The sequence below is a fragment of the Diospyros lotus genome, unplaced genomic scaffold, assembly GCF_014633365.1.
Source record: "Diospyros lotus cultivar Yz01 unplaced genomic scaffold, ASM1463336v1 superscaf1, whole genome shotgun sequence".
Lineage (NCBI taxonomy): Eukaryota > Viridiplantae > Streptophyta > Magnoliopsida > Ericales > Ebenaceae > Diospyros > Diospyros lotus.
This window is the reverse complement of record NW_026267104.1, coordinates 5366924-5394029: the sequence shown is the minus strand read 5'-3', so window position 1 is coordinate 5394029 and position 27106 is coordinate 5366924. Positions and strand designations below refer to the sequence as shown.

The 27106-nt window shown below is 34.9% G+C and overlaps 1 protein-coding gene across 1 annotated transcript in view; it reads left to right on the top strand.

The window, feature by feature from the left end:
- The first annotated feature begins 1126 nt into the window (after nucleotides 1–1126).
- The window catches only part of LOC127792885 (tobamovirus multiplication protein 1), a 43170-nt gene continuing 17190 nt past the window's right edge, over nucleotides 1127–27106 (top strand). The window contains exons 1-6 of the mRNA XM_052323523.1: nucleotides 1127–1583; nucleotides 11169–11219; nucleotides 12460–12493; nucleotides 25378–25464; nucleotides 25540–25591; nucleotides 26803–26977. Coding sequence (XP_052179483.1) covers nucleotides 1479–1583; nucleotides 11169–11219; nucleotides 12460–12493; nucleotides 25378–25464; nucleotides 25540–25591; nucleotides 26803–26977 — 504 coding nt within the window. The 5' untranslated portion in view covers nucleotides 1127–1478. The remainder of the gene's footprint in view (nucleotides 1584–11168; nucleotides 11220–12459; nucleotides 12494–25377; nucleotides 25465–25539; nucleotides 25592–26802; nucleotides 26978–27106) is intronic.

The window sequence follows — 27106 nt, the reverse complement described above, 5'->3', positions numbered from 1 at the left end:
AATAGAATTTCTCTATTAAAAAAGGCGGGACCTTTTAGTAATAGTAGGCATGTTTTTTAGGCCATTTCCAACGTTAGCTTCATTTCCTTGTTAAGTCAAATTTCGAGGAGAAAATTGCTAAAAACCTCTTCAACGGACCTTCCCATCTAGCGATTTCCTTTTTAAGTTTTTATGGAGCTTCAAAAGTCTCCCTACAATTGAGGAGTGATTTTTTGCTCCTTACATTTCTCCAATGGCTCTTTGTTGCATATGAGATTTGAAGATGACTCTAACGACTCTCTGTTGTATTTGAAAGTTGAAGAAGACGCAAGCGAGGAGCAAAAGCAGTTGCGATTGCGACGAGGAGCAGTGGAGAAGGAGCACCGACGACTAGATTCGGCTACCAATGACAGAGAAAAACCAAATCTGGCATCGGATAAGAACCATATCAGTCTACTAGTAGCGACGATAACGATTCTAATAGTGGCAAAACGACGGCGACTTCTTCTTCCAGCATCCAGCGACTCCCTTTTCAAATTGCGTTTGTGATTTATATGATGTATTTTTGTATATATTGAAATATTGGGTTTTAATTATATTTTAATTATTTTGTGTATTTGATTATTTATTTATTTGTATGGAATATAGTTGTTATAATATGATCATTGTTGAAATTTTAATTTTAACATATTAAAATATTAAATTTTGAATTAGGAGAATATTTCAAATAATTTTGTTAAATAATCATTTATAAAAAATATTAGTAAATTTATTTACAAATATATTAAATATTATAAAAATCTAATATTGTCATATTATTAAATTATCAAATAAATAATAAAATTTTATAGAAATAAAAATTATAAATTAGGTAAAATAAATAGAATTAAAATTTATTAATAAATAAGTGAGATAGGAAGTGAAATAGAGAGAAGATTGAGAAATGTGGTTGAAACATGTATATTTTTTTAAATAAATTAAAATAAAAAATAAATTATTTATAATATAATAAAAAGTAAGATAAGAGATGGTTGAAAATAGACTTGCGTCAAAATTCTAAAAATACCACAAACGCAGACAAAATCACCCTCCTCAACGCTTGAAAGGCACCCGCGTGTACAAAATACCACAAACAAAATCACTCACCTCTTTCTCTCTCTCTCTCTCTCTCCAATCACGTTCTCTCTCTAAAACTATACCCTTTCTTTCCCTTTATAAGCTCTCTCTCTCTCTCTCTCTTAAAATCCCTATCGAATCCGCCAGCAGATTCCTGCAGAAGACAATCGCAATATTTTCTGAACCATACGCCTTGTCACTGAACTTTCTGTCTCGTTTTCCCGAGAAAGGGACAGAAAATTTGCGTCTACAGCGTCCCGGATTTGTACGTACGTCCGTACATATTCATTCGTACGTTCTTGGATGCGTTACTGACTGAGATTAGGGAGAGATAGAGGTCGGGATTGGCGAGGGCTCATGCGCTTGGCGAGGAGGCAGTCACAATGTTCGAATTGAGAGACGGGAGTTGCTATCCCAAGGCCGTGGTCGGCGTCAGTGCTGCCCTTGCTTGCATTGACGGTGCAATTTCTGTTCTTGCATTTTATCAGGTTTGTTCCGCTCTGGCATTTTCTTTTTCTTCGTGATATCCACGCGCATTTGTGCGTCTAGGTCTGTGGGTCTGTGTTCGAAATGCGAAGCTTCAATTGCGGGTTGTAGGGTTTTATTGGGTTAGTTTCCGTCTCTATGGAGGTCCACGGTGTAATGTTGCACCAGAGTGATGGTTGATTTATGTTTGTGTTATTTGGGTGTGGTGGAGATTAATGAAAGATTATGGTCCCAATCCCTCTTTTTTTATTACTGTTCCTGGGCTTTGGTTGGTGGAAGCGCCGTTCACGGCTAATCTGAAAGTAAATTTTGGCAATTAATCCATTAAATTGGTGATGGCTTTACATAGAGAGTAGTTGCAGAGCACTCGTGAAGTATTTGCGGAGGTAGAGTGGAAGCCTAGTGATTCTAACAGTGGGTTTATGGCGCGGGTAGGATTGATGCCACCCACCTTTGGAGGTGGGTGATTAATAGAGAAATCATGCATAATGTACTACTTTGCTGAATCTGATTCGAAGATGGTGTTATCATGAACTGCCAATTCAGGTATTTGCCCTTCAGGATAAGGAATGTGACTTAATTGGTAACAACATCATTTTGAAAGATCATTTTTTGTCCAAAAGTTGGCAAAAACGGGGAGACACCAAATTTATTTCTCCTTCTACAAGTTAGGATAGATGTAGCCAGTGTAAAAATTGACGGTGCAATGCAAGGATTGAGAGTGGCTAACTATGTGCATTTATCTCCTTACCGCATGTCTTCTTTTATCCAGCTATTTCTCACTCACTTTTGTGTGTTCAAAATTTTTGATGTGGAACTCTCCCAAAATGTTAGGTGAAAACCATTTAACAGAACTGGAGTTTGTCACGAGACAAGGAGACATCTGATTTTTGCTGCTAAGTTTTGTGTCAAATTCGGATATTACCTAATTTTACTGCCTTAGTATTTTTATTCTCTTACTTGCATTTATTTTCCAGCTAGTTAGTTTGTTATGGCAGAATCTGCCAGGTGTCCTAGTGCTAGAATAGGACAAAATAGATGGTTAGAGAGGGTGTGATCTGCTGTGGCAGCACCCACAGGTCAAGCTATATAAGCTTGTTCCTTCCTCTGTAAAAGGCATTCAAGAAATTCAATCAAAGATTCTATTACTCTCTCTCTTAGTTCTCTTCCTCCCTTCTCTTCTACATTTCCTTCTCCATTCTTCTTTTCTGTTCTAGCACACTCCTCCGATTCACGTTGAATCAGGAGAATTGCTAACTGTCACAGCACTGCCGTGACAGAGTTGCTACATGCCTAGACTATATATCTAGCAAATTTTATAGGCTCTACATGTGTGCTCCCCATCCACCCATTAAAAGCTTGCAAAAGAAAAACCAGATGATGCAAAGAGGTTTTAAGAGGAAAAAGGAGTAAAAGAAGTTTCATTTCAATCAACTAACCATTATATTTTATACACAATTAAGCAAAAATTGCTTTAGGGAAAACCAATTTCCATGCCAGCTATTGGTTTGTTTGTGTCATACACAATAAAATATATAATAGTTTAGAACACACAGGAACCATGTGGTGAGTTTGGAAATGTGCTTCTGCTTTTTCAGAATGGATTTGGTACTCTAACCAGGAATTACGAGAAACCTCCTGGACGGTTCTGTGGATGCTTGCAAATTTAAAACTAGAAGGAAACTGGTAAGCAATGTTGTGTAAAGCACAAGCTATATGAAAACTTTAGTTAATCATTTTTGAACCTTGTTTTCCCTTAAACTACCAACTGAGTGTGTATGTTTATAAAGGTAACCGTTATAGGATTTGTTGGGTTCACAGGAAGTCTTAAATGGCCTTAAGGAAGTTTCTTATGGAGCTCTTATTAGGTTTCTGTCATGATTCTTAAATCATTTATCCTCTTCCATTACTCTTATTATTTTTACCATATTTTATGCCTGTGTTTCCGATCTTCCAGTCTATTGTTGCCTTTTTTCTATTTTTGAGAACCTTGGTTCATAATGAAAAGATATTTATTGAAGAAATAGGTAAATGGATAAAAGTAGTTCCTTTTGATGCTTAAGCTCTCCATACCAATGAGTTTCGGAGTTGTTAAACTGCATTGTGGCATTAAATGATAGGGTTTCTCTTATTGGCTAGGTGCCATTGAGGGTGGTAGGTGATGTGGGAAACATGCTAAATGTGATGCTAGCTCTAGCTAGGTTGTGTTGGGTACATGAATTCTTCTAGTTATCCAATAATCTGTCAGTATGCTTTGCCATATTTTCAATTAGGCCATTACATCTCATGTTAGGTTTAAGGGTTTCCTATCAAGGTCTTTTAATCTTCCTTTACTTCTTTGGCTAACAAATTTTTGATTCCATCTACTTGCTGCACAGGTGCATCAGAATTGCAGTCTATATGACACGAAAGTATTTGGCACTTGTAGATTTGAATTAACCATGGCTTTAATAGATATCATTTATGCTCCTTGTAGCTGCAAATAAAAGACCATCTAATCCCCTTTCTAGCTTATTTTGAGAGAGAGAGGCTGGTGAGTGTTGTAATCCCAAGGTTGTTTGCTTTTGTAGAAAAGATGCGTTTGAATTAGTGACATAAGTTGCTGTCCGAATGCCTCAATGCCTTTTCATGTTGTTCTTTCTTGTATCTATGGTGCAATTGCAGTTTCTGCATTCTGTGAGATCTGTTGTATTTAAATTTATTTCTTCAATAGTAACGGCCTATTTGGTATCCAGATTAAATAATGATGGGTTAAAGTTAAAGATGAGATAAAATAATGGTGGAACTAAATAATATTGTCTCATGTTTGGAAAAGAAGGTATTTTCTGAGCTTATAACTATCCAATGCTTGGTTAGTTAAATTGTGAGTGAGGCATTATCTAAAATTAATTGTCAATTTAGCAGTTTGCCCAAATGAAACAAAATCAGAAAACCACAAGAATAGACCTGGAAACAGATCTCATGGAAACAACGTCAAAATCGACTACCAGGTAAAGAATGGAAAGAAGAGATCATTTTTGTTTTTTTAATACATGGTGATTAATTTAAAGAAACGGATTCAGTAAACAAGATCCAAAATCATACTCATAACTAGGATCAGCATCAATGCAGAGCAACAACACGATCTGTTTCTAAAAATCCCCTGAAGCCCAGGGTGCCTTTTGAAAAACTGAACCTTACTTCCATGAAATTAATCATTAATACAAGTGGCTGAATGGGCTCTAAGGCCAGATTTAATAGAAAAAAATCAACTCAGCAAGAAAAATAGATTGAAAAAACCAACAGCTCTGTCAGGGGGATTCTCAGCAAGAAGCCAAGAACCAAGAAGGAAACACAGACAAATCAGAAACATTGAAAATTGAAGAATACCAGAACACAGATCATCCCAAGTGATTCAAAAATCCATGCAGCAGCTAGCAACCACTAACTCAAGTAAAATTATTTTTATAGTTAAGATTAAGAACAAAATCACAACCAACTCCCGTTTGGAAATTGCAATGGACTGAAATGGAGGAGGAGGAGAACAAGAGGAAGAGTCGACACTTACAAGTGGACGACTCCCAGATGAAATAGGAGTCTTTTGGTTTCCAGATCAGAAGAGGTTAAGGCCAACAAATGAAAAAGAAGAATTGATTTCTCGATCTACAAAGCCCTCAGTGGAGTAGAGAGACAGAGAGGGAGGTAGGGATTTACTTATATAGTCAGGGGCAAAAATGTCCTCACAATCCAAACATTTAATCCCACTAAAGTGATTAAACTTTGGCTTGACTTATCCCATGTTTGATGTTTTACCAAACATGGTGTTGGCTTGGAGAAATGTATTGGGGGTGTTATATAATGGTAAAATCCTATTAAAACTGAAAGGAAAATTCTATAGGACAGTTATAAGATCAGTCTTGTTATATGGCTCAGAATGTTGGGCAGTCAAATACCAGCATGAACAAAAGACGAGTGTAGCGGAGATGAGGATGCTAAGATGAATGTGTAGCTATACAAGAAAATATACAATTAGAAATGAAATTATTCGTAATAAGATAAGAGTAATGCCAATCGAGGAGAAGATGAGAGAGACTAAATTAAGATGGTTTGGTTATGTGAGAAGGAGACCAAGAGACGCTCTTGTGAGGAGAGTTGATGAGATGAAACAATTAGTCAAAAAAAGAGGTAGGGGTAGATCCAAGAAGATTTTGGGAGAGACATTAAAGTTTGATATGAAGTGTATGGGCCTAAATGAAGATATGACAAAAGACAGAAATACATGAAAGTCTAGAATTCATGTAGCCGACCCCACATAGTGGGATAAAGGCTAGATATGTTGTTGTTGTTTGTTGTTGGTGTTGCCTTGTTAGAAGGGAATACCATGTTCTAAACCTCTTACTAAATGGGCCCTAAGTTTCTTAACTTACTGTTATCAATATAGCTGCATGTTCAAGTGTATTGTGCATGTATACTGTATACATCTTATAAATGGGCAAATCAGTATTAGGATTTTGATGAGAACCCAAAGAAATAATTCACTGAAATTGAATTCAAATTCCCACTTCAATCTGATTACAATAAAAACTGGGCATTCGAGAGGCCCTTAACTCTCCCTAAGACTCAATATAAGAATAATCTCTACCTCCCTCCACTTCTTCCCCCTCTACATATTCTTCCACCCCTCCTCCTCAACAGAAATCTGTTACGCACCTGCTGGGTTGTTACACAACCCAACAATTTCCCTTCTCTACCCCTTACGCACATGGGTGGCTGTTATGTCAGCCGCCCATTTACACCCTTGTCCCTTAGACCTTCTTTGATAAGTCAAGTGAACCGGGAGCCTAATAGATTTACTGGATTTGTTTTTTTTTTCTAAATTACTTTTTTTTTATAGATATTAGTAGGTTTGAAATGTAAATTTCAGGTGATTGATTTTGTTAAGATTAGGAGCACTTTTGAATACTCAGTCAATACTTTATTTGCCAATTCTCTCAACACTCCTCACTTGAAAATCAAACAACAACAAAAATATAAAACTGAATTGAAAACAATAAAGATAATAAGGAGAAAGACAACCAAACCACAAGAAGAGACAAGGATTTATCCTAGTTTGAACTGATTAGAATCAGTCCTACATCCAACTGTAGTCCAAGAGCAATCCACTAGAATTTTAGTCGAGAATCGGTACACAAGAAACCCATAGAAACCCTCTCCTCTCTCTATCACACGAGTACACTGCCTTCAACCCGAGATTACAAAGAACTTCCTAACTTCAAGCCTTTCCTCTCGCAACAATTCTTGTATTTAGAAAGAGAAGAAATCGAATGATCAGAATGGATCATTCTAGTCCGCCTATCTATCTATTTATAAAGGGTTGGGCGGAAATTGCAAAGGGTAATTTAAAGACAACACAATGTCTATTCTACCCTGATATAACCGACTTAATTAGAACTTATCTAACTAACTTGTTTCCGGTTATATCATCAATTTGGTTTCTTCTGATTTTTCTGATCTTCTAGAATAAACTCCATGCAAAACTTCAACAAATCTCCACCATTTTGCATGTGTGACATCTAGAATTCGGCTCCACCAATTGCACTCCTCTAGGACCTACAAAGCAAACTGATCATTCACAAATACAAATATGTAGGAGCCTTAAACAATGATGTAACTTAGACATAGGTACTGCTTTAGTGAACATATTTGCAACATTTTCTTCTCCTGCTACCTTTATCAAATCTATTTTCTTCCTTTTAAGTACTTCTCTGATAAAGTGATACCTAACATCAATGTGTTTAGTTCTCTCATAGTGTGCTTGATTTGTCCATTTTATACTTCTTTTAATATCTTCGATTCACCCCCTTCTCTCCTAAAAGATTATCCAATCAATCTAGCACTTCTTGTTAGAGTTTGTCTAGAGTATTGATGGTAGTGATAGCAGCGTTTTTTGAACATGTTATTATGCGGTTTTAGAGGGTAGAGATAGGCGGTGACCTCACTTGCAATTAGAAATCAAGTTGGGGGGTAAATCGGTAATATCCATACCAGTTTTGTAATAGTCTAGGAATTATCACCCTAATATTCTATAAATAGGGAGGGAGGGAGGGGGGGGGGGGGGGGGGGGGCGGGGGCTAGGCATCAGATACGTATAATGCAGTTTCTTGAGAAATCTTTGACAGAGGAAAGGCTGTGTTCATAGAATAGCTTTTGTAATTTTAAGAGAAGGCTTGTAATCGGGGGTGCAACTGTCTATACTGTGATTGTTCTTTCTGAATCAAAGAAGGCTGCTCTTAGAGGGTTCTTAGGTTGGATGTAGGGTTGTCCTAAGGGGCAATCTGAACCAGGATAATTCTTGCGCTTCTTGTCTGATGTGGTTTGCTTTACTTTCTGTTCTGTTTGATTCTTTAACTTGTTCTGTTAGTTTGTCCGTGAGTGTGTGCGGTTGAGAGTGGCATGATTCTTGTCTAAGAAATCTGATCCAATGAATAACAGATTTATCTTTTGTGTGAAAGAGTGAGTATCTTCCTCCTTATATTTTGATATTGAGTGGCTGATACATGTAGCTAACATTCAAGTAAAGGAAACTCAGGCAAATCATCTCTATATGATAATGACTTTTTCTATGTTTAAAAATCATTAACGCAATTGAAAGGTTGAAACTCTGGAAACAGTCCTTTTGGATACTCATCCTCTTTCTGCATGAATGCTTCCAAAGTTCTAAAGTTAAAGTGCAGGAACATAAATTCTTTTTTTGTTTGATTGAGGAGAGCCTACATGGTTGTGCAAAACTTGTGTTCCTTACTATTTGTGTTGCATTGTTAAACCAAAAATATTTTCCAACAGGGAATTTAACCAGTAGAAATTAAATGAAAGATGCCTTTAAAATATATTTTTTAACCATGAACTTGTTTTTTTGGTAAACAAAGTATGTTATAAAGAAGTGCCAAAAGGGGAGAGAATCCTGTACAGATGGTGGTGAACAATGTATATGGATATACTCATGCTGACATATATTGAACACATATGCATATCTTATGCACATTTGCCTTTCAATTAAGAAGAGTAATTAACATTTACTCTATTGGACATAGTTTATCTTCTGATCATTATATTGAGGTGAGATATGTATCTTGATGAGTTGATAAACTGCCTAGGTTTTGTCGTTTGGAGTGAGGAGACTTAGGGTGATAATTTTCTTTCCTTTCTTTTTCTTCTTTAATAAGTATTATTGATTTCCTGTCCTTTTTTTTTAAAAACTTTTGGTAAGCATTTTATTTCATGGTTTTTTCTTGTTGACTTTTTTTTTTTTGTTAGCCACGTTGATTGATTATTATTGATGGTTATTTACCCAACATTTAATGCCCATTTAGAAAATTAAACCATTCTCTTTCTTAGGGTTATAAATGAGCTGAACTGCTCATGAGTGGCTTGGTGTTCAGCTCAATAAGAGCTTGTTTGTGTTTGGATCGTGTTATAAATGAGTCTAGCTTAAGCAAAACAAAGCTCGACTCAATTCGGCTCGCAAAATAAATATTTATTATTATTATTTTAATATTTTGTTATTTATCCACGTGTTTGTGATAAGGATGTTTATGTTTGTTTGAACAATGTTATTATATTTATTTTGAGAATTTATTCTTATAATTGTTATGTAAAAATGGGTTTTAATGGCTATAATTTTTAAAAAAATTCTGGCAAGATCGAGCTCGAGCTTGGCTCGTCAAAAGCTTGTTTATCATGTTAAATAAGTTGGCTTGAGCTCGAGCTTGGTAATTCCTTAATGAGCTTGAGCTTGAACACATTTTTGAGCTCGAGTCGAGCTCGAGCTCGCCATAATCCTAATGCCGAGCTTGAGTTGAGCAAAGCTTGAGTAGGTTCGACTCGATTACAACACTACTCTCTCTCTCTCTCTCTCTCATAAATGCTATTGCGGCTATGAATTCTACCAGCTAAAGATGTGGGTGACAAGCTTACTTCTAATGACCATGAGTGATATCTGAAGTTTTATTTTGCATGTATCTCCTTTGGATGCTTACACTTTCTTTGGATCAATACCTTACCAAGTTGTAAAAGGGCAGTGTGGGTGAGTAAATGATAAGATAATTTTGGTCTTACATGCTAGTTGAGGAGCCTGAAGAATAGCAGCGAGCACCTGTTGTTTTACAACTACAACTCTATATTTTATTTTTGTTATGAAATCATTAGTCACCTGCATTTGTCAGGGTGAGGGTGGGTCCTGTGATCCCAAGGGTGCACACCTTTCATGGGTGATGATGGTAGTAGACCTTGTCCTCCAAGGCGCATAATGATTATTAATAGTTCTCTTGCTTCCTCTTGTGAGATCTGTTTGTTGTCACATTCAATCTGGTCTGTTCCATTCCAAAGTTATTCATGTCATCAGATGCACAACTTTCATGTTTATGTTTCTTTTGTGCATGGGATGTAATCCTGATGCAAGATAGTTGTCTTTGGTTGTGTTGTCTTGGATTAGTGATGTTAACATAAGAGTGAAATTTATTTTCTTTATTTTTGATTTTGTTTTTTTTATCCTCCCTATTGATGGTTAGTTGATGATCTTGTAGCTGAAATATTAGCAAAGGAAAAGAGATTTTGGCATTGAATCTTTTCCTTAGTTATGTTTTTTCAAAAGCATAATTTTGGGGAGATCTTTTAATGCTAATTGGTCGTGGGTATGCCATCCAGACAGCCTGAACCTTCATTCCATTGGTCTAGATATACTGTCACTGCCCCAAAATCCTGAGTCCTTTTCCCTTTCCGTTTGATTCACAGCTTCATCATGTGTGGCATGCCATGATCACTGTCAAAGACAGGATTTGCAGATTGCTGCTTTACCAGTGTGATTGTAGTAAAATTTGATTCACTTCTGCATTGTTATTTGGATATTCTATGTTTTGTAGACCTATAGACTATAGTAAATGTAAACCAGGTTGGTAAAATAAAAAATACTTTTCTCTTTCCAGGTATCATATCAGGATTTTATTTGGAAAACATATTTTATACAACATTCATGTATTCTTCATGTTGAGTTGATGGAATTGGTTGTACCCAGCAGATCCTCGTGCAAGATACTTTGAAACATACATATTTTGAATCATGCACTTCAATTCTGTGAATGGCTTCTTCTCGATAATTGCTCTATTATTTTTCTAGGATAAGTAATTGCCTCTATCATCTTTTTTTTTGTATACATATGTATAGAGGGAGAGAGGTTAAGTAACTAGAAGGTGATTATATTTGAAGTTGTTGCTGGGCAACCGTGTTTGTTTATCTGGCTCTTGGTTTGTATCTATGTTATAAGAAATGGTGGCATCTACACTTTATGGTTTGGTGCTGAACCCATGCAAATGTTGTCCAAACAGGTTGTATATAAATAATTAGTGCTTTTCCTTGAATCTTGCAAGTTTTTTCGTTTGTGTCATGGGTTCTATGGTTTATGGATCATATCTGCTAAAACATGCATCACTCTTCTTCCCTTTCCTTCCATTGTACTTCCCCACTTATTATTATTATTGTTTTTGATTTTTCTTGGAGAGAATACTTAATGCCTCTATTGTATCATTTAATTTGTTGCCCCTTTATTTTACTAGTTAATAAGGATTCATGCAAGGGATTCACATCTTGGATGGACTCGCCAGAAAGTGAGTGATGTATTCTCATTTTTCACTTTTTTCCACTGTTAAGCTCTTCAATGCATGTATATACTTTCAGTTTAAGTTGGTATCTTCCCTATTGTATGCAAGCTGCAATGAGTGAGCAATGCAATTGCCGGCTTCTTGTTATCCTAGTTCGCTGCTTAGCTTAAAACTCTTGAATTGCTTTCTGTTATCTTCTTCTTCTTCTGATACCAACAAGCAAGGCTTCAATCCCATCAGGTAGTTCTTTCTTTTGACAAGTGAGTATAATTAGAATAGAAATGCTAACAAGGGGCCAGCCATTTATAAAAATGATAAAAAAAACCTATCAGAATACCTTCATTGCCCTCAAGAATACTCTTCTTCCCTGTGGGCACTGAATCCACTTCTGCTCCCCTATTCTAATATGAAATGGTTTTGGAGTTAGAGCCAATTTCACAACAGTAAAGATTATGCTTGAAGTGTGGGACTAGTAGTGCCACCTGAGGATAAGGATAAACACTCCTAATATCAAATGATTGTGGAGCAAAGTTGGAAAGCTGTTATAGAGTTAGTTTTACAACCGTGAAGATTTTTCCTGAACTATAGGGATCAGTTGTGCCACCTAAGAATAAGGAAAAACACTCCCACTGGATATGTTGTGAGATTCAGTCAAGAGATGAAGAGGTGATGCTCATTTGTTATGTGTATTGATTTACCCTGAAGTTTATTTTGTGATATGTGTTGTTTCTTCTGTTATAAAAAGTGATAACAACATTTTTCTCTTTAAGGAATCTTATATTATTTGTAACAGTACGTACCCTCTTAATATTCCATCAAGTAGTAGTGTGTGTGATAAACCAAATGTTCCATTTTTTTTATGTAACTTTTTTGGCAAGTAGATATCCAGAAACATTGTAGTCTGCCTTATGTGGTTATGCTGCAAATAAAGATGAAATGCGTGGACATGATAATTGCTATGATGCAATAGTGATTTATTATGGTTTCTGACATGTTAGTTATGTAATTACATATGATTACTTACATGATTTCTCAAGTAACTATTAGATATATATATTCTCTGCGTTCATGCTAGCCCTCATCTTTTGATGTGTTTCTGGTGTTTCTCAGGTGAGATTGTTTTATGATAGGTGTATGTGATCATTCCTTTTTCTTTACTCTTAAGTACTTTTATTTTATGGTAATAAATGCCTACTTACCATGATCTTTTTTGATTGCTTTTGACATTATTGAGTGAATAATGCAGGTGTTTCATCTAATGATTGGCTGTGCAAATATGGGTAAGGAAAATGCTTTTTTCTTTATCATAAGTTTTTTTAATGCAATACTTGTTTCCTTAAATTGTATATTTCTTCAATGTTTGATATACCTTTAAAAGCATGGTCAGTTAATTATTTTGGTGTCATTGTTCTTTATAGTGATCTTGGTGACCATTTAATTTATGTTAATTATATTTTAAGTATTTAGTATTGGTTTCAGTATATTTAAATTTATAAAGTAACTTTTCTGGTGATTAGCATCCTTTTTTTTGTGTGATAAGTGGTGATTAGGGTCAATTTGAGTAAACAACAACTATACATTTCACTAGATAGAGTTAGGAATTCTACTATGCCAATCGTCTATTTCCATGATTATATATTTTTTATGCTCATTATAACCCATGTCATGCTTAAGTTTAGTCTAGAATCCATGACAAAAAGATTGAACAATTTTTACATTGGTTATTGGCTACTTAATGCAACCCTCCTCTTTCATTCAAGCTTGGGAGCGATTTTGATGGGGCTTAATATCTTTAAAACTAAAGTGTTGGGGGATTACTCAATCCATTGGCAGAGTTTAGGGTCAACTTGAGTATGCATAAAATTTGAAATAAAGTTTGTTATTAGAATTTCATAGAGTAGATAACCAGGTAGCAAACAGGGAAATTGCCTAAGGAATCGTTACTGCTTAAAAGTATTTCTATATGATTTATTGTTATTGTCACATGCTCTTGACTTCCTTGCATGAATACTTTTGGCCATATTGCCAACTTGCTATAGCTATAGCAGGATGCTAGTCATAAATATTTAAAGTTTATGGTGTAAGCACTTGGTTTCAAGCATGCTAGTATATTGTGACACCCTGTGAGTTGTATAGGAAGAAGAGAGGGAAACGAGTGGTAGGAGGCTTGAGAGTTGATCAGGCAATCAACTGTGAAGTTGGTTGCTGCATAAAGCTGGCAGTTCGCTAGGAAAGTTGATTGATGGATTGATTGTTGTAGGTTAAAACTCAGATAAATAATTTACTTTAAAGCTGATTTTGGGGCTTAAATGAAAAGATAATGAAGTGCATTTTAGATATATTTTTAGGCATATTGAAAGGTCTTTACTGTTATAAATATTATTAATTTTGGTTAAGAATTGTGAAAGTTAGATTTGTAGTTAATTAAGTGATTAAGAGCTAACTAAGTCAATAACTCTCTGGCAACTCTAGTTGATTCTCTACTGTGGGAGGTTTCTAGAAAGTGTTTTGTTCCTAATGAAACGTTTAAGAAAATAAAAAGTAAACTTTCATAATTGTTTTGGGTTTGCTAATTTGTTGTTCAAGGCATAGTTATCAGAACTGAATCAGCATTGAACTGGCCAGGGTACTAGTTAATTGGTTCAGAAATTTATGTATAAAATATAATAATTTCATTCTTTAGGTTATATGAATATATATTTGACAATTAGTAACATTAAAAAGATATTAAAATACCATAAAGCATGAAATTCTAATTAAAATATCAAATTTTATTATTACAAACTAATTAAAAAGTACAAAAAATTAACTAAGATGTTCAAATCTCATCATCATAATACATGCAAACCAGACTAATTTGTGAACCAGTCAAACAAAAAAGTTGGTAAAATAGTGCAGTTTATATACACATTTGGTCTTTTTTCCAAACCAGACTGGCTTGGGGATTTGTTTTTGGTTCGATTGGTCCAACTGGCCCATAAGGTGTTAGTTTTTGCCTGGTTTGCAGTTTGGTTGGCCTGCTGAAACTTTCAGGGATGTGCTTGCCACTTTTGAAATCAGTAAGGTGTTAACTTTCTTTGGTAAGACTAGTACTTAACTAATGACACCATTGACTGAATGAATCCATATAATAGTCATTGGCCACACCCGTGTCAATGTAAATAACAAATCGACGTGTGTTTAGCACTGCCCCTGCTAACTTGGGTTATTGAGGTGCATCAGGGTTAACGTCTACTGCCATTAACTTATAATATTACATCAAAGGTGAAATCCACGTATCAATCGATTGTACTAAAAGTTCCATTAATAATAACAAATCAGCAAATGATATTTAACAATTTGATTCATAACAAATAATCTGATGCATTTTGCAATCAAATTCATAGCAATATTGGTTAACCATTGAGCAGACAGAAGGAGAACAATAAAGGGCTTGTCCTGACATTCTAAGCTCTACAATCTTTGACACAAAAAATTGTTATGCATGTAAGGAAATAAAAAGATTTTGGGAAAAAAATAGTTTCCCTTCCCCACAAGTATTGTGCATTTTAAATGATGCAAAAGAATTTAATCATGCTCGATAATTGGCGAGGCAATGAAAACCGTTGTTATGATATATATCGATCTGCTCACAATGACTGTGTCCAAATAACTGGTTAGGCGGGATGTGACTCAGGTATAAATGAAGAACCTGTGATGATTGGTTGCTTGCTGGTGACTGATTGGTGCTGCTCTTTCTCACCCATTATATGTTTGCTAAATTGCTTCTTTCCTTGTGTGAGCAACAACTAGGGCTAGGTGGTTGTATATATAGTTTGTGAATCCTCCTTTAATTTGGATTTTATGTGTGAGAGGACTCTTCTATTGAATCCTCATCTCACTGTGATGTGCTTAGCTTGTAATTTGAATATTTGAAGTACTCTCCTTTTTCTATCACTGTTTATTTTTCATATATATCGTGCAAGTCTATCTTCGAATTGTTTATTGTTTATTCTAATTAGTGTTATTATTGTTGTTGTTTTCTGTTATCCTAATTTTTATATAATTATATCTGTTTATATTTATCTTCAATTTTCTTTATTTTCTTGTTGGAAGATGAAAACAGGAAAGAGGCTGTAGAACAAAACTGAAAAATGTAGAACAAGAATGAAAAACTTGGTATCTCTTTCTCATTTACTTCACTAGGATTGATTACAATATATATAGGAAAAAGAAAACAATCAAATCCTTATAACTTAGGAAAAAATGAAGGAATCCTAATTACATCAATTATTAATTTACATCAATCAATCAATCAATCCAATAGATTGATGGATAATTGGGATTGATAATCAATCCAATAGATTGTGGGATCTTTCCAACAATGTTAATACTATAGTCATGAACATGCACACATAGATCCCCATATATCACGAACATACTAGCTTATATAAATCCACTATTCACAATTCTCCCCCTCAAGTTGGGGAGTGGATGTCAATCATACCCAACTTGCTTACTAGAGTTTCGAATTGAGTAATAGGTAGCCATTTGGTAAGAATATTTGCTACTTGATGACTGGAGGGAACCTAGGAAATTTGGAGAAGACTAGAATCCAATTTTTCCTTAAGAAAGTGCCGGTCAATTTCAATATGCTTTGTCCTGTCATGTTGCATAGGATTATGAGCAATACTAATAGCCGATTGATTGTCCCCCAAAAGTTCAATAGGTCTTTGCACCATAACTTTTAAATCTTCTAGGATAATCTGTAACCACAAAAGCTTACACACACCGAGGGCCATGGCTCGAAATTCCACCTCAGCACTAGATCTAGCCACCACCCCTTGCTTCTTACTTCTCTAAGACACTAAATTCCTCCCTAGGAAAACACAATACCCGGTTGTGGATTTTTTGTCTACGAGAGAGCCACCATAGTCAGCATCTGTATATCCTTGGATCTTCAAACCAGCTCCTTGAGTAAATAAAATTCCCTTACCTGGTGTAGCATTAAGATAGCTAAGGATCCTTCTCACAACATTCATATGATCTTCAGTCGGGTTATGCATAAATTGACTCACTAGGTTGATAGCAAATGCTATGTTAGGCCTAGTATGAGAAAGATAAATTGGTCTTCCTACTAAACGTTGAAATCTCCCTTTATCCACTGCCTTTTCACTAGAATTGCCTTGGCAATTTTGTGTTAGGATCTACAAGTATCCTTGCTCCTTTTCCCCCTAGCAAACCAATTTTAGCAAGTCTAGCACATATTTCCGTTGGGACAAGAAAATCCCTTCCTGTGAGTAAGTTACTTCAATCCCTAAGAAATATTTCAGTGGTCCAAGATTCTTTATTTCAAATTCCCGAGCCAAATTCTGTTTTAGAAGACCCTATTCATCTAAATCATTCCTAGTTACTACAATATCATCAACATAGACAAGTAGGGCAGTTACCTTCTCTCCTATGTGATTGATGAAGAGGGTATGATCCCCTCTACTTTGGTGATAACCCGTAGATGTCATAGCCTTCGAGATTCTACCAAACCAGTCTCGTGGGGATTGCTTGAGCCCATACAAGGCCTTCTTAAGTTTACACACTTGCTCATGCCCTACTCCCTCATGCTGAAATCCTAGTGGTATTTCCATGAAAACATCTTTTGCTAAATCTCCATGTAAAAAAGCATTTTTAACATTAAGAAGTTGTAACTTCCACCCATAATTGGCTGCCAATGCTAGGAGAACTCAGACAGTAGTCATTTTGGCTACGGGAGCAAATGTTTCAAGTTAGTTTATGCCATAGGATTGTGTATAGCCCTTGGCAACAAGATGTGCCTTATACCTGTCACGTGTACCATCAGCTTGGTATTTCACATTAAAGATCCACTTATAGCTTACTGGTTTTATCCCTTTGGGTCTAGATACCAATTCCTAGGTGTGATTCTTTTTAAGAGCTCTCATCTCTTCTAACATGGCCTCCTTTCATTTGAGATCTTTCAAAGCCTCTTCCACTGATTTAGGAATAACAATTGCATCCAATGAAGTGAGGAAACCTCTATGGTTTGGTGACAAGCAATGGTAGGATAAATAATTGGCCAATGGGTGTTTTGTACAAGTTTTATCCCCTTTCTAGATAGCAACGGGTAGGTCTAAATCTGTAGGTTCAGTTTTATCCCCTTTCTAGGGGCTAATGTTGGTGTTGGTTGTGACTTATCAATGGGTTGTCTTCTCTTATATACATAGAGAGAACCCTTGTATCTAATAGGAGATAACAACTTAGTTTTTGCCTGTTCCTTGTTGGAAAAAACATAATGCATCAGAGAAGCATGCATGGGGAAAGTAGAAATAATAGAATTAGTAGGTTGATTAGATTGACTAGGACCCGATGGTGTTGTTTCAAGGATAGGGACTAGATGCTCAAGTTCTAAATCAACATGTCTAAGAAATTCCTCCTGATGTCTAGATGGAGAAGGACCAAAGAATGATTAGGTTTCAATAAAGGTCACATCTTTTGAGACATAGAACTAGTGGTAGGGTGATAACATTTATAGTCCTTTTGAGTAGGAGAATACCCAAGAAAAACACATCTAAGAGCCCTAGGATCTAATTTGTCCCTATTTACTTTGGGTATGTGGACAAAACAGACACACTCAAACACTATAAGAGACTGTGTTTTAAAATGCGCTAGGCGCTAGTCGGGCTCCATGCTGGGGCCTAGCGCCTAGGCAGGGCCTAGGCGGTGCATAAAAAAAATATTTAAATAAAATTTATATTATCCTAAATACACATACATACATATATATTCTTATATATATAAACAAATCATATATATAAATCTATTTCTATTTATATATATATATATAAAGTTATAAACATATCACATATATGATATACTTATATATTAATAGAATTATTATATTATATATATAATATTGTGCATATATAACAAAGGAAACAACACATTGACACATATTAGACCAAGTTAAATAATAAATATTAAATAACAAAGGTTGAGACAGAGAGAGAGCAACTAGAGAGAGCAAATCTTCCTGCAAGTGGCGATGGCAACGTCGATGGCGGCTGCAACTAGAGAGAGTAAGGGGCGACGATGGCAGCGACGGTGAATTCATTGTCCACAAGAGGTGGCGGTGGCAGCGAGTTCATTGTTCACAAGAGGCGGTGGTGGCGTGCGACGAGAGAGGCTGAGACAGAAAGGGAAAGTGACGAGAGACGGTCGGTGGCGATGGTAATAGAGAGAGCAAGCAACGACGGTGAGATGAGAAAGAATGGGTAAAGGGGAAAAAAACCCTAAATCAACTTATACTAAACTTAATGTGTGGCCAAGGCGGTTCATGGGGCTAGGTTGTCGCTGTGGCCGATTAGGCGTCGTTCGGCACCGATTATCCAGGCTGGCACCTGAGGGGAACGATTAGGCCAAAATTGCGACGGCCAAGGGCCACCTAGCGCCTTGGCAGTGCCTAGGTGGCCACTTAGGCTGATTTTTAGATCACTGGTAAGATGTAAGGGAGTATGAAGATTAAGATCAGGGAAAAAAGATGCTAAATGCTGGAAATGGCTTTGATTATTAAGCACCCTAGAGGGAACCCTATTACTAACATAGGTGGCTGTTAACACAGCTTCACTCTAAAAATGTTTTGGGACATGGTGATGATGGAGAAGGGTTCGAGTGACATTGAGAAGATGTTTCATCTTTCTTTCAGCTACTCCATTTTGTTGTGGAGTATTAATGCAAGAGGATTCATGAATAATGCCCTCTTGTTGGAAGTAATGGTGCAAGTGATTATTGACCTTGCATTATCAGTCCTAAACTTCTTGATAGGAGTGCCAAATTGAGTGTAAATCATTTTGCAAAAAGAGGGTAAAATAGACCCAATGATAGTCTTATCTTTTAGAAGAAACACTCAACGCATATGAGTACAATCATCAATAAAAGATATGAACCATTTTGCCCCAGAACAGGTTGATATTTTAGATGGCCGCTAAACATCAAAATGAATCAAATTAAATGGTTTTGAAGAAAATTTATTGCTGATTGGATAAGAGACTCGATGATATTTAGCTATAATACATTCATCACATTGAAAGCTACTAGGATCTAGAGTATTGAATAAAGTAGGAAACATTTGTTTTAACAAAACAAATGAGCGATGACCTAATTTAAAATGATGCAACCAAATAGTAGAGAGATTGAAAGCTGCTTGGGAGGAATAAGCCATTCTATGTTGTCTCCTTTTAGAACATTTATTCTTTCCTTCCAAGATATAGAGACCATTGTGTTCCTTAGCCACACCAATCATCCTCCTCGTGTCCTTGGTCTAGAGCTTTCACATGTGAGGAGTAGAGCTGTAATCGAACTGAGCCGAGCTGAGCTTGGCATAGCTCAGGCTTGGCTCGGTCTTTTTTTCTGGAGCTTGAGCTCAAAATCTAGTTCGAGCTTAGGTTCATTTTGTTCTTCATGAGCTCGAGCTCGGCTCGCTTAAAATTCGTTTAGACTCATTTGCGACCCGAATTATACTCGAGCTCGAATCGTTAAAAGCTCGATTACTTTGTTCGAAAGCTGAGCTCGAGCTCGACTCGATAAAAGCTCGTTTATGATCCACAATCGAAATAGAATTGAAGAAATGAAAATACTCGCACAACGAAAACAAAATCAAATAACACAACATGTACGTGTTCGGATCAAAAGATCCTACTCACGGCAGGGGTTTCGCCCCTAGTCAATCCACTATAATATGTACAACATATTTACAATAGATATACAAGACAAAAACAAAACCGACTTACCGAAACAAGAAGACGAATCAAACAAACAGAGTACAAAGCTCAATACCCGAGCAACCTAACATTCTCAATCTCACCAATCTCTCACCGAAACAATCACACTAACAAATGATTTTCTTACAGAGATTAAACCGGAGATTCCTTACGTCGAGTTCGTCTTCCCAATCACCTTCTTCGTTCTTCTTTCTGCTCTCTCTTTCTCACGAGTTTAGGATTTCTGTTCGTGCGTGAGGAATATGACACTTGAGGTCCAAAAGATAGCTTATATACTTAGGGCAAGGGACAAGCTTGAAATTAACAAAAAGATAAATATTCACGGGTTGGGCTTGTTGGGCTGCATACATCTGCGGCCCAAACCCAATTTATTTATTCTATACTTGTCCCAATCATTTTTCATAATATTAATTACACAATAATAAAATATGTAAAAAAATAAAAAATAATTTGTAGTGTTTAATATTCGATTCAACATATATATATATATATATATATATAAAGACATCAACTTTAGTCTTCAAATCTTAATTTTTGAACAAACTAATTACACCACAAGTCCAAAACTTAAAAACATATGGGAAGCAATATTCTTCTTGAGAGTACTAAAATGTAGATTGTACAAATATAAAAATACGGGAGTATTAGTCTTACTTACAATTTAATGTTTTAGTATATAAGGAGAAAGATGAATTTTGTTCTGATGTTTAATAAATAATTAATAAATATATAAGATGACAGTGTTTTATTAATCGAACATAATGCATTTATTGATGGTTAACCCACTAAAAATAATAACTAACATTATCTTTAAATTAATTAAATATCGAATATAAGGTGACAATGTTTGTATGAATAAATATTTTATAAAGATAATACTAAATATATTATTAATCAGGGTCATATTTGAATACTATATAGATATCGATGTATATATAGAGAAATGAATATTTTGATCATGTTTGATATATTGTTATTATTAATTTAAAGAGTTATTAAAAAATCAATATTTCTATCCTAAGTGTTAAATAATGAAAAAATAAAAGTATATTTATGTTATGTTTAAAAATAGAAATGTAGAGTTTTAACTTTAAATTTTAACCACTAAAATATGCAAATTATTAATTTAAGTTAAAAGTAGTTTTAAGTTTAAATTTTGTGTTATGATAAATTATTAATTTTTTAAATAAAATATACAAATGATATTTTAAATAATTAATTTATTTATAGAGTTTTATAATATTAAAACTTCGTGTATGTTTTATATAAAAATATAAATGAATATAGACATATGGTACCTTACAAATTATTGGATTAGTTTATATTTTATACACATTTAATAAATATTATCAAATACAGTGCATTTATTGATGGTTAACCATTGCACTAAAAATGATAATTGACATTATCCTTAAACCTATAGTGTACCTCTATATATATGCTACACTAAACATGTATTCATTTTAAATCACACATTACATATTATCTTATCTATTACATATAGGGTTGGCAATGGTTCAGTTTGGTTTCAATTTTTGCCAAAACCACAAAAATTGAAACCAAACCGAACTTAAACTATTAAAACCAAAACCAAACTATTACCCATTAGTTTTAAGAATTAAAAACCATAACCAAACCATTCGGTTTCGGTTTTGACCATGGTTTTTTTAGTTTGATCCATAATCTCTCGTCAGATTTTATTTTTTTAAATATTTAATTAGTTATTTTTATTAATAATTATTTGATTGATAAAAATAAAATAATTTAAGATTAAGTTTTATTTTTATTTGTTAATTACGTTATAAATGTTAAATATTTTATATATTTGTAATGTATTAGTTAAAATACTAGTAAAAAAATGCATTAGTCAATATATATATTATGTGTATATATAATATAGTAAATAAATAAATATATTATATATATGTATATTCGGTTCGGTTACCCATACATTCGGTTCGGGTTTTGGTTTGGATTTAGTGAAAACCGTAATCAAACCATACCCATTGAAATAGTGTTCGATTTTTTCCCAAACCAAATTATTATCCAGTCAAACGGTTTTTAACCGCATTGATCGGTTCGATTTCGGTTCGGTTCCCCACGATTTCGGTTGCAATTGCCATCCCTAATTACATAGCATGTGTGATATGTGTTTGTGTGCGTGCGCGAGCGCGCGCATGTGCATCTAGGTTACATATGTATTACATATATATCCATATTATATTTTACATTACAGATTCCATATATTTATACACCAAATTAGCATTAAAATATCATGGTTTTATTGTTTTTCAATTACATATTTATTTGTCAAAAAATCTAGTTAGAGATATAATAAATTCAATTAATATTATATGTATTTGACAAGAAATTCGATAGTTAATTCACTTAATTTTTTTTATATTTATATATTTACGAATCCAATTAAATGTAAATATAATATATTATATATTTTTATATAAACAAATGTTATGGAACCAAGTGTATATTATATTTTTATATAAAAATATATAAAACTAAATGTTAACCAAATGTGCTTAGCTTAATGGTAAAAAGGCTCTTCAAAATATGAAAATCTAAATGTTGTAGGTTCGAATCCTAACAAAAACAATATTTTCTTTGAAATTGCAATGTTTTGATATTTATTTACTTATTGACTTATTTATTTAAAAATTATACATATTGATATTCAATTTATTATATAAAAATTCATGTGGATGTCAAAAGATTATTTTTAATACAATGTTAATATTTTTATAAGATTAATTTTTATAAAATTGATATTATTTAGTCATTTAATTTGAAGGAATAAAACATTATTTCTTTATATATTTTTATTTTATACATATTGGCATATTGCTAAATTTACATAATTAACTCTAATTATTAACTCAATTCATTTTATTCATGAGCTCATAGTCGACCAATTATCGAGTCAGTTCACGAGCTTACTATCGAGTTAGCTCATGAGCATACTATCGAGCCAGCTCGCGAGCTGGTTCACGAGCTTACAAACAAGCCAACTTGTGAGCTAACGAGCTGAGTATTGGGTTGCTCAAGCTCGGCTCATTTAATTTTTCGAACTTTAAATCCAGGCTCAAGCTTAGCTCGTTTATGAATCGATTTGAACACAAACGAGCTTTTTTCGAGCCGCTTGCGAGTGGCTCGGCTCATTTACAGCCCTAGTGAGAAGAGAAAATAGTAAAGTAATTCAAATCTTTAGTCAGTTTATGAATAGAAATGAGACTTCTTGTTAAACTTGGAACATGAAGGATTTGATTAAGTGACAGCCAAGGGTTAAAAAGAACACTGTTGTTTCTAGAAATAGGAATAGAGGCTCTGTTTGAATGGTAATTTGTTTAGTGGTTTCAAGGGTTTCATAGGTTTCAAAAACATGGAACCCTTGTTATTCCTATGATCTGTGGCTCTTGAATCAAGGATCCACGTGTTATTCCTATCAGATTTAGAAGTTGAAAAAGTCTCATAGGTGGTCAGGGTTTTACCGTGCTATACTAAGGAGCAGGATGCTCCATTTTGGAATGTCCAAAGAAAGGCCTTTAGCTTGCCTAGCTTCTCTGGATTTAACTGAGTAGGATCAACCTCAGTTGGGTCTCCTTTATTAGCTACTTCCTCTAGATCCTTATTAGAGAGATAGCTTTGATGCTTTATGTTTTTGAAGTCTCCAATCTTGCCCAAGACTGCCTCTTTCTCATGCAATTTGAAGCATGTTACCCTAGTATATCGTGGCTTCTTGCAATAAGTGCACCATTGCCCCTCACGATTAGAACTACGGTTTTGGGCTACTGGTTTTCCAGATTTGACTCCCCCTCCTTTGTTGCTAATCATTAGTGCTAAACCTTCAGAGCTATGCTCAGTAAGCATGGCACATCTTTGGTTTTCCTCACTTCTAATGATAGCAAAAACTTCATTTAAATTAGGAAGTTTGTCCCTACTGAGAACTTGAATCCTTACTTTATCAAACTTAGGATTTAGACATGCTAGAAACTCAACAATCTGGTCTCTTTTGAAGATTTGATTGACGGTGGTGGCATCCTCATTGTACACCATCTTTATAGCTTGATAGTGATCAAGCTCAAACCATAACCCTTTCATTTTATTGGAGTACTTAGTGATTGTTGACTGACCTTGTTTAGTAGAGCTTATCTTAGTTTTTACCTCAAAAATCACCGAAGCATTCTTGACCTTTGAGTATGTTTGTTGAACTGTCTCCCAGATCTCCCTTGCCGTGCTCAAGAACATAAAATTCTTACTGATTTCTGGCTGCATAACACTCCATAGCCAAGACATGATGCGAGAGTCTTCCACATCCCAGGTTGTGAAGGCTGGATCTGCCTCATTTGGTGGAAGTCCTGTTAGGTGGTTGCCTTTCCCACGACCTGTGAGAAACGTCTTGATAAGTTGAGCCCATTGAAGATAATTCCTACCGTCTAACCGATAGGATTGATGAACACTAGGTAATTCACTAGTTACATTGGATTGATCAATTGGAATTACATCTCCAGATGTTATGGTAGGGGCAGCAACTTCGGAGGTTTTAGACATGATCTTCGGACAAGTTGAAAGAAGCAATAAAGGCTTTGATGAAAGGAGAGGAGCTTTAGAAAGAACAAAGAAAGGGCTGTGCAATAAAGGCACTTGGGTTTTAGGCGTATTAGGCTGAGATCAAGTGCTTTGATACCAAGTAGAACAAAACTGAAAAATGTAGAACAAGACTGAAAAACTTGGTATCTCTTTCTCATTTACTTCACTAGGATTGATTACAATATATATAGGAGAAAGAAAACAATCAAATCCCTATAACTAAGGAAAAAATGAAGAAATCCTAATTACATCAATTACTAATTTATATCAATCAATCAATTCCAACAGTTAAGGTTGATTATAATCAATCCCATAGATTGAGGGATAATTGGGATTGTTAATCAATCCAATAGATTGTGAGATCTTTCCAACAATGTTAATACTGTAGTCATGAACATGCACACATAGATCCCCATATATCACGAAGATACAAGCTCATTTAATCCCACTATTCACAACAGAGGCAAAGGTGAGAAAAAAGTAGCAATAATCTATCAACCATTGTTGGTGGGTTGGCTCTATTGTCTGTTCTTTATTGTATGCTGATTCCAGGCTCCAGCTATAAATTTCTACAATGGGACAAAACATAATTCTTTCATTGTTTGTTGTAGTTCTCCATTTTAAACACATAAATAGCTATTTAGCATGCTTTGCTGCTTAAGGCATAGTTGTATGTCACTGCAATTTGTGATGTTAGATCATCTTTATCAAGCTGTTGCTTGAGAGGGATCTTATACATTTGTGTTTTTTATTTGTTTGGAACTGACTGATGGAACTTTATTCTGTCCTGTCAGGTTATTTTGTTTACTTTGTTTTGACTCCGCTTGCCGCTTGCAATGGTTGGCTATGCTGGTCACACTCTTGTGGATTTATTTTCATGGGTACTACCCTTTTCTTCAAGCAGTTTCTAGATTCCTGTGGTCTTGTTGGTTAACATTGTGAATTTCCTTTTGCAGCATGTCCCAAAATTTTGTTTCTTGCAGCATTTCTTCTACTTCTATCATTCTGGTATGTTCCCTTGCTTGATATATCCGTGAAGCTAAACTCTGGAACTACATAGGTCTATGTTTCTGCTCTATTTTACAACCCATCCTGCCCTTCATCTGTCTAAATGTTATTTTTTCCCATTTGCAACAACCAACAGTTTAAGGTACCATCTGGCTCTAATCTAGAGAGATTTTCCAGAGAAGCAGAATGAGAATTTGTGGTCTCCAGATTTCTTAGATATATTGTTGCTACATTTAATTGAGATTGCCTCACACCTTTGATGCTCTTTGAAATTGGGCACTCTGTTGGGTCAGATTTATTTCTAGAATAAGTAGTGTGAGGAGTAATTTTATTAGCATATTATAAGATGCAAATCCAAGTAAATGTGCACCTAAACTTAAGTTTTTAAGATTCCCAGAGTTTAAAGCAATCCTTTTACAATGCATTTATAAAGTCAATGAGATTTGGAGCAATCTCTTTGAGCTACTATCTGGGTAATTTGTTGTAACCAAGGCTTTGCTAGTGAGTTATGCCTTGCTTGTATTTGAAATGGGAACTGTTTCTCCTTGATCTTCTTGCAGTTCTCTTCATTGCCAAGCAATCATTGTGAAATTCATTTTTTCTTATTTTGCTCTCTTTTGCATTTACTATATTCTTCTGGTGAGCAGGCTACATAGGAAATGTAGAAACAGAGGCAAATGGAGGCCTTTTTTAATTTCTTAATTTCTCTTGCTCTTCTCTTTCTGCTTATTGCCCCTTCCCAATTAGCTAGGCTGTAATATTGAAACAATTGTGTTTTATTTTTTCCTTACATTTCCAATTTGTTTTTGGAATAGTTCGCAATCTTTTCTAACAGAATTCTTTATTTAGAATGATATTAACGATCTATATGTTGGTTGCAGCTGTCTATCTGTTTCCTATTATTTGCTTAATATGCTCAAATTCTTATTGGATCCTGTCTGGTGCTAGTGTTTTATCACTCAATTTTATTCCTGTAAAATACAATTCCTTAAGTTTGTGGTTTCACATCCCCATGAAATGGTAGTGGCACTGCAAGTGTTTACTTATATTGGTCTTCTTTATATTTATTTCGAAAAGAAAAATCTTTTCATAGCGCAATCTATAATCTTCTGCAAGTTTCAGCAGTCTTCTAATTCAATAATGAGTGCATTGAAACTTATGTATGTCATTTGTAAGTTATACCCTGTACTCTTTCGGGGATGGTTTTACAGGGTTGACCTTTGCCATCAGGCAAATGAGGAAGATGATGAGGATGAGGAGTGCAGTCCTAGAGAAGCTTTGTTGGAGAGAACATCCAGTAAACCAGATTCAAATTCTGATACTCACAGAAAATGTTGCTCTTTCCGTGCCAGCCATGTTGGAAGCCGCCAAAAAGTTGTGATTTTGGTATGGAAGTGGTGAAAATGTTGTGTTTACGTTCCTGTAGTTTCATGTGTAAGAATTGTAACGTATTGGTTTTTCATTCTTTTTCTTTTATGTTGTCAAGTGAAAAATTGATGCTCCTTATCTGATTAA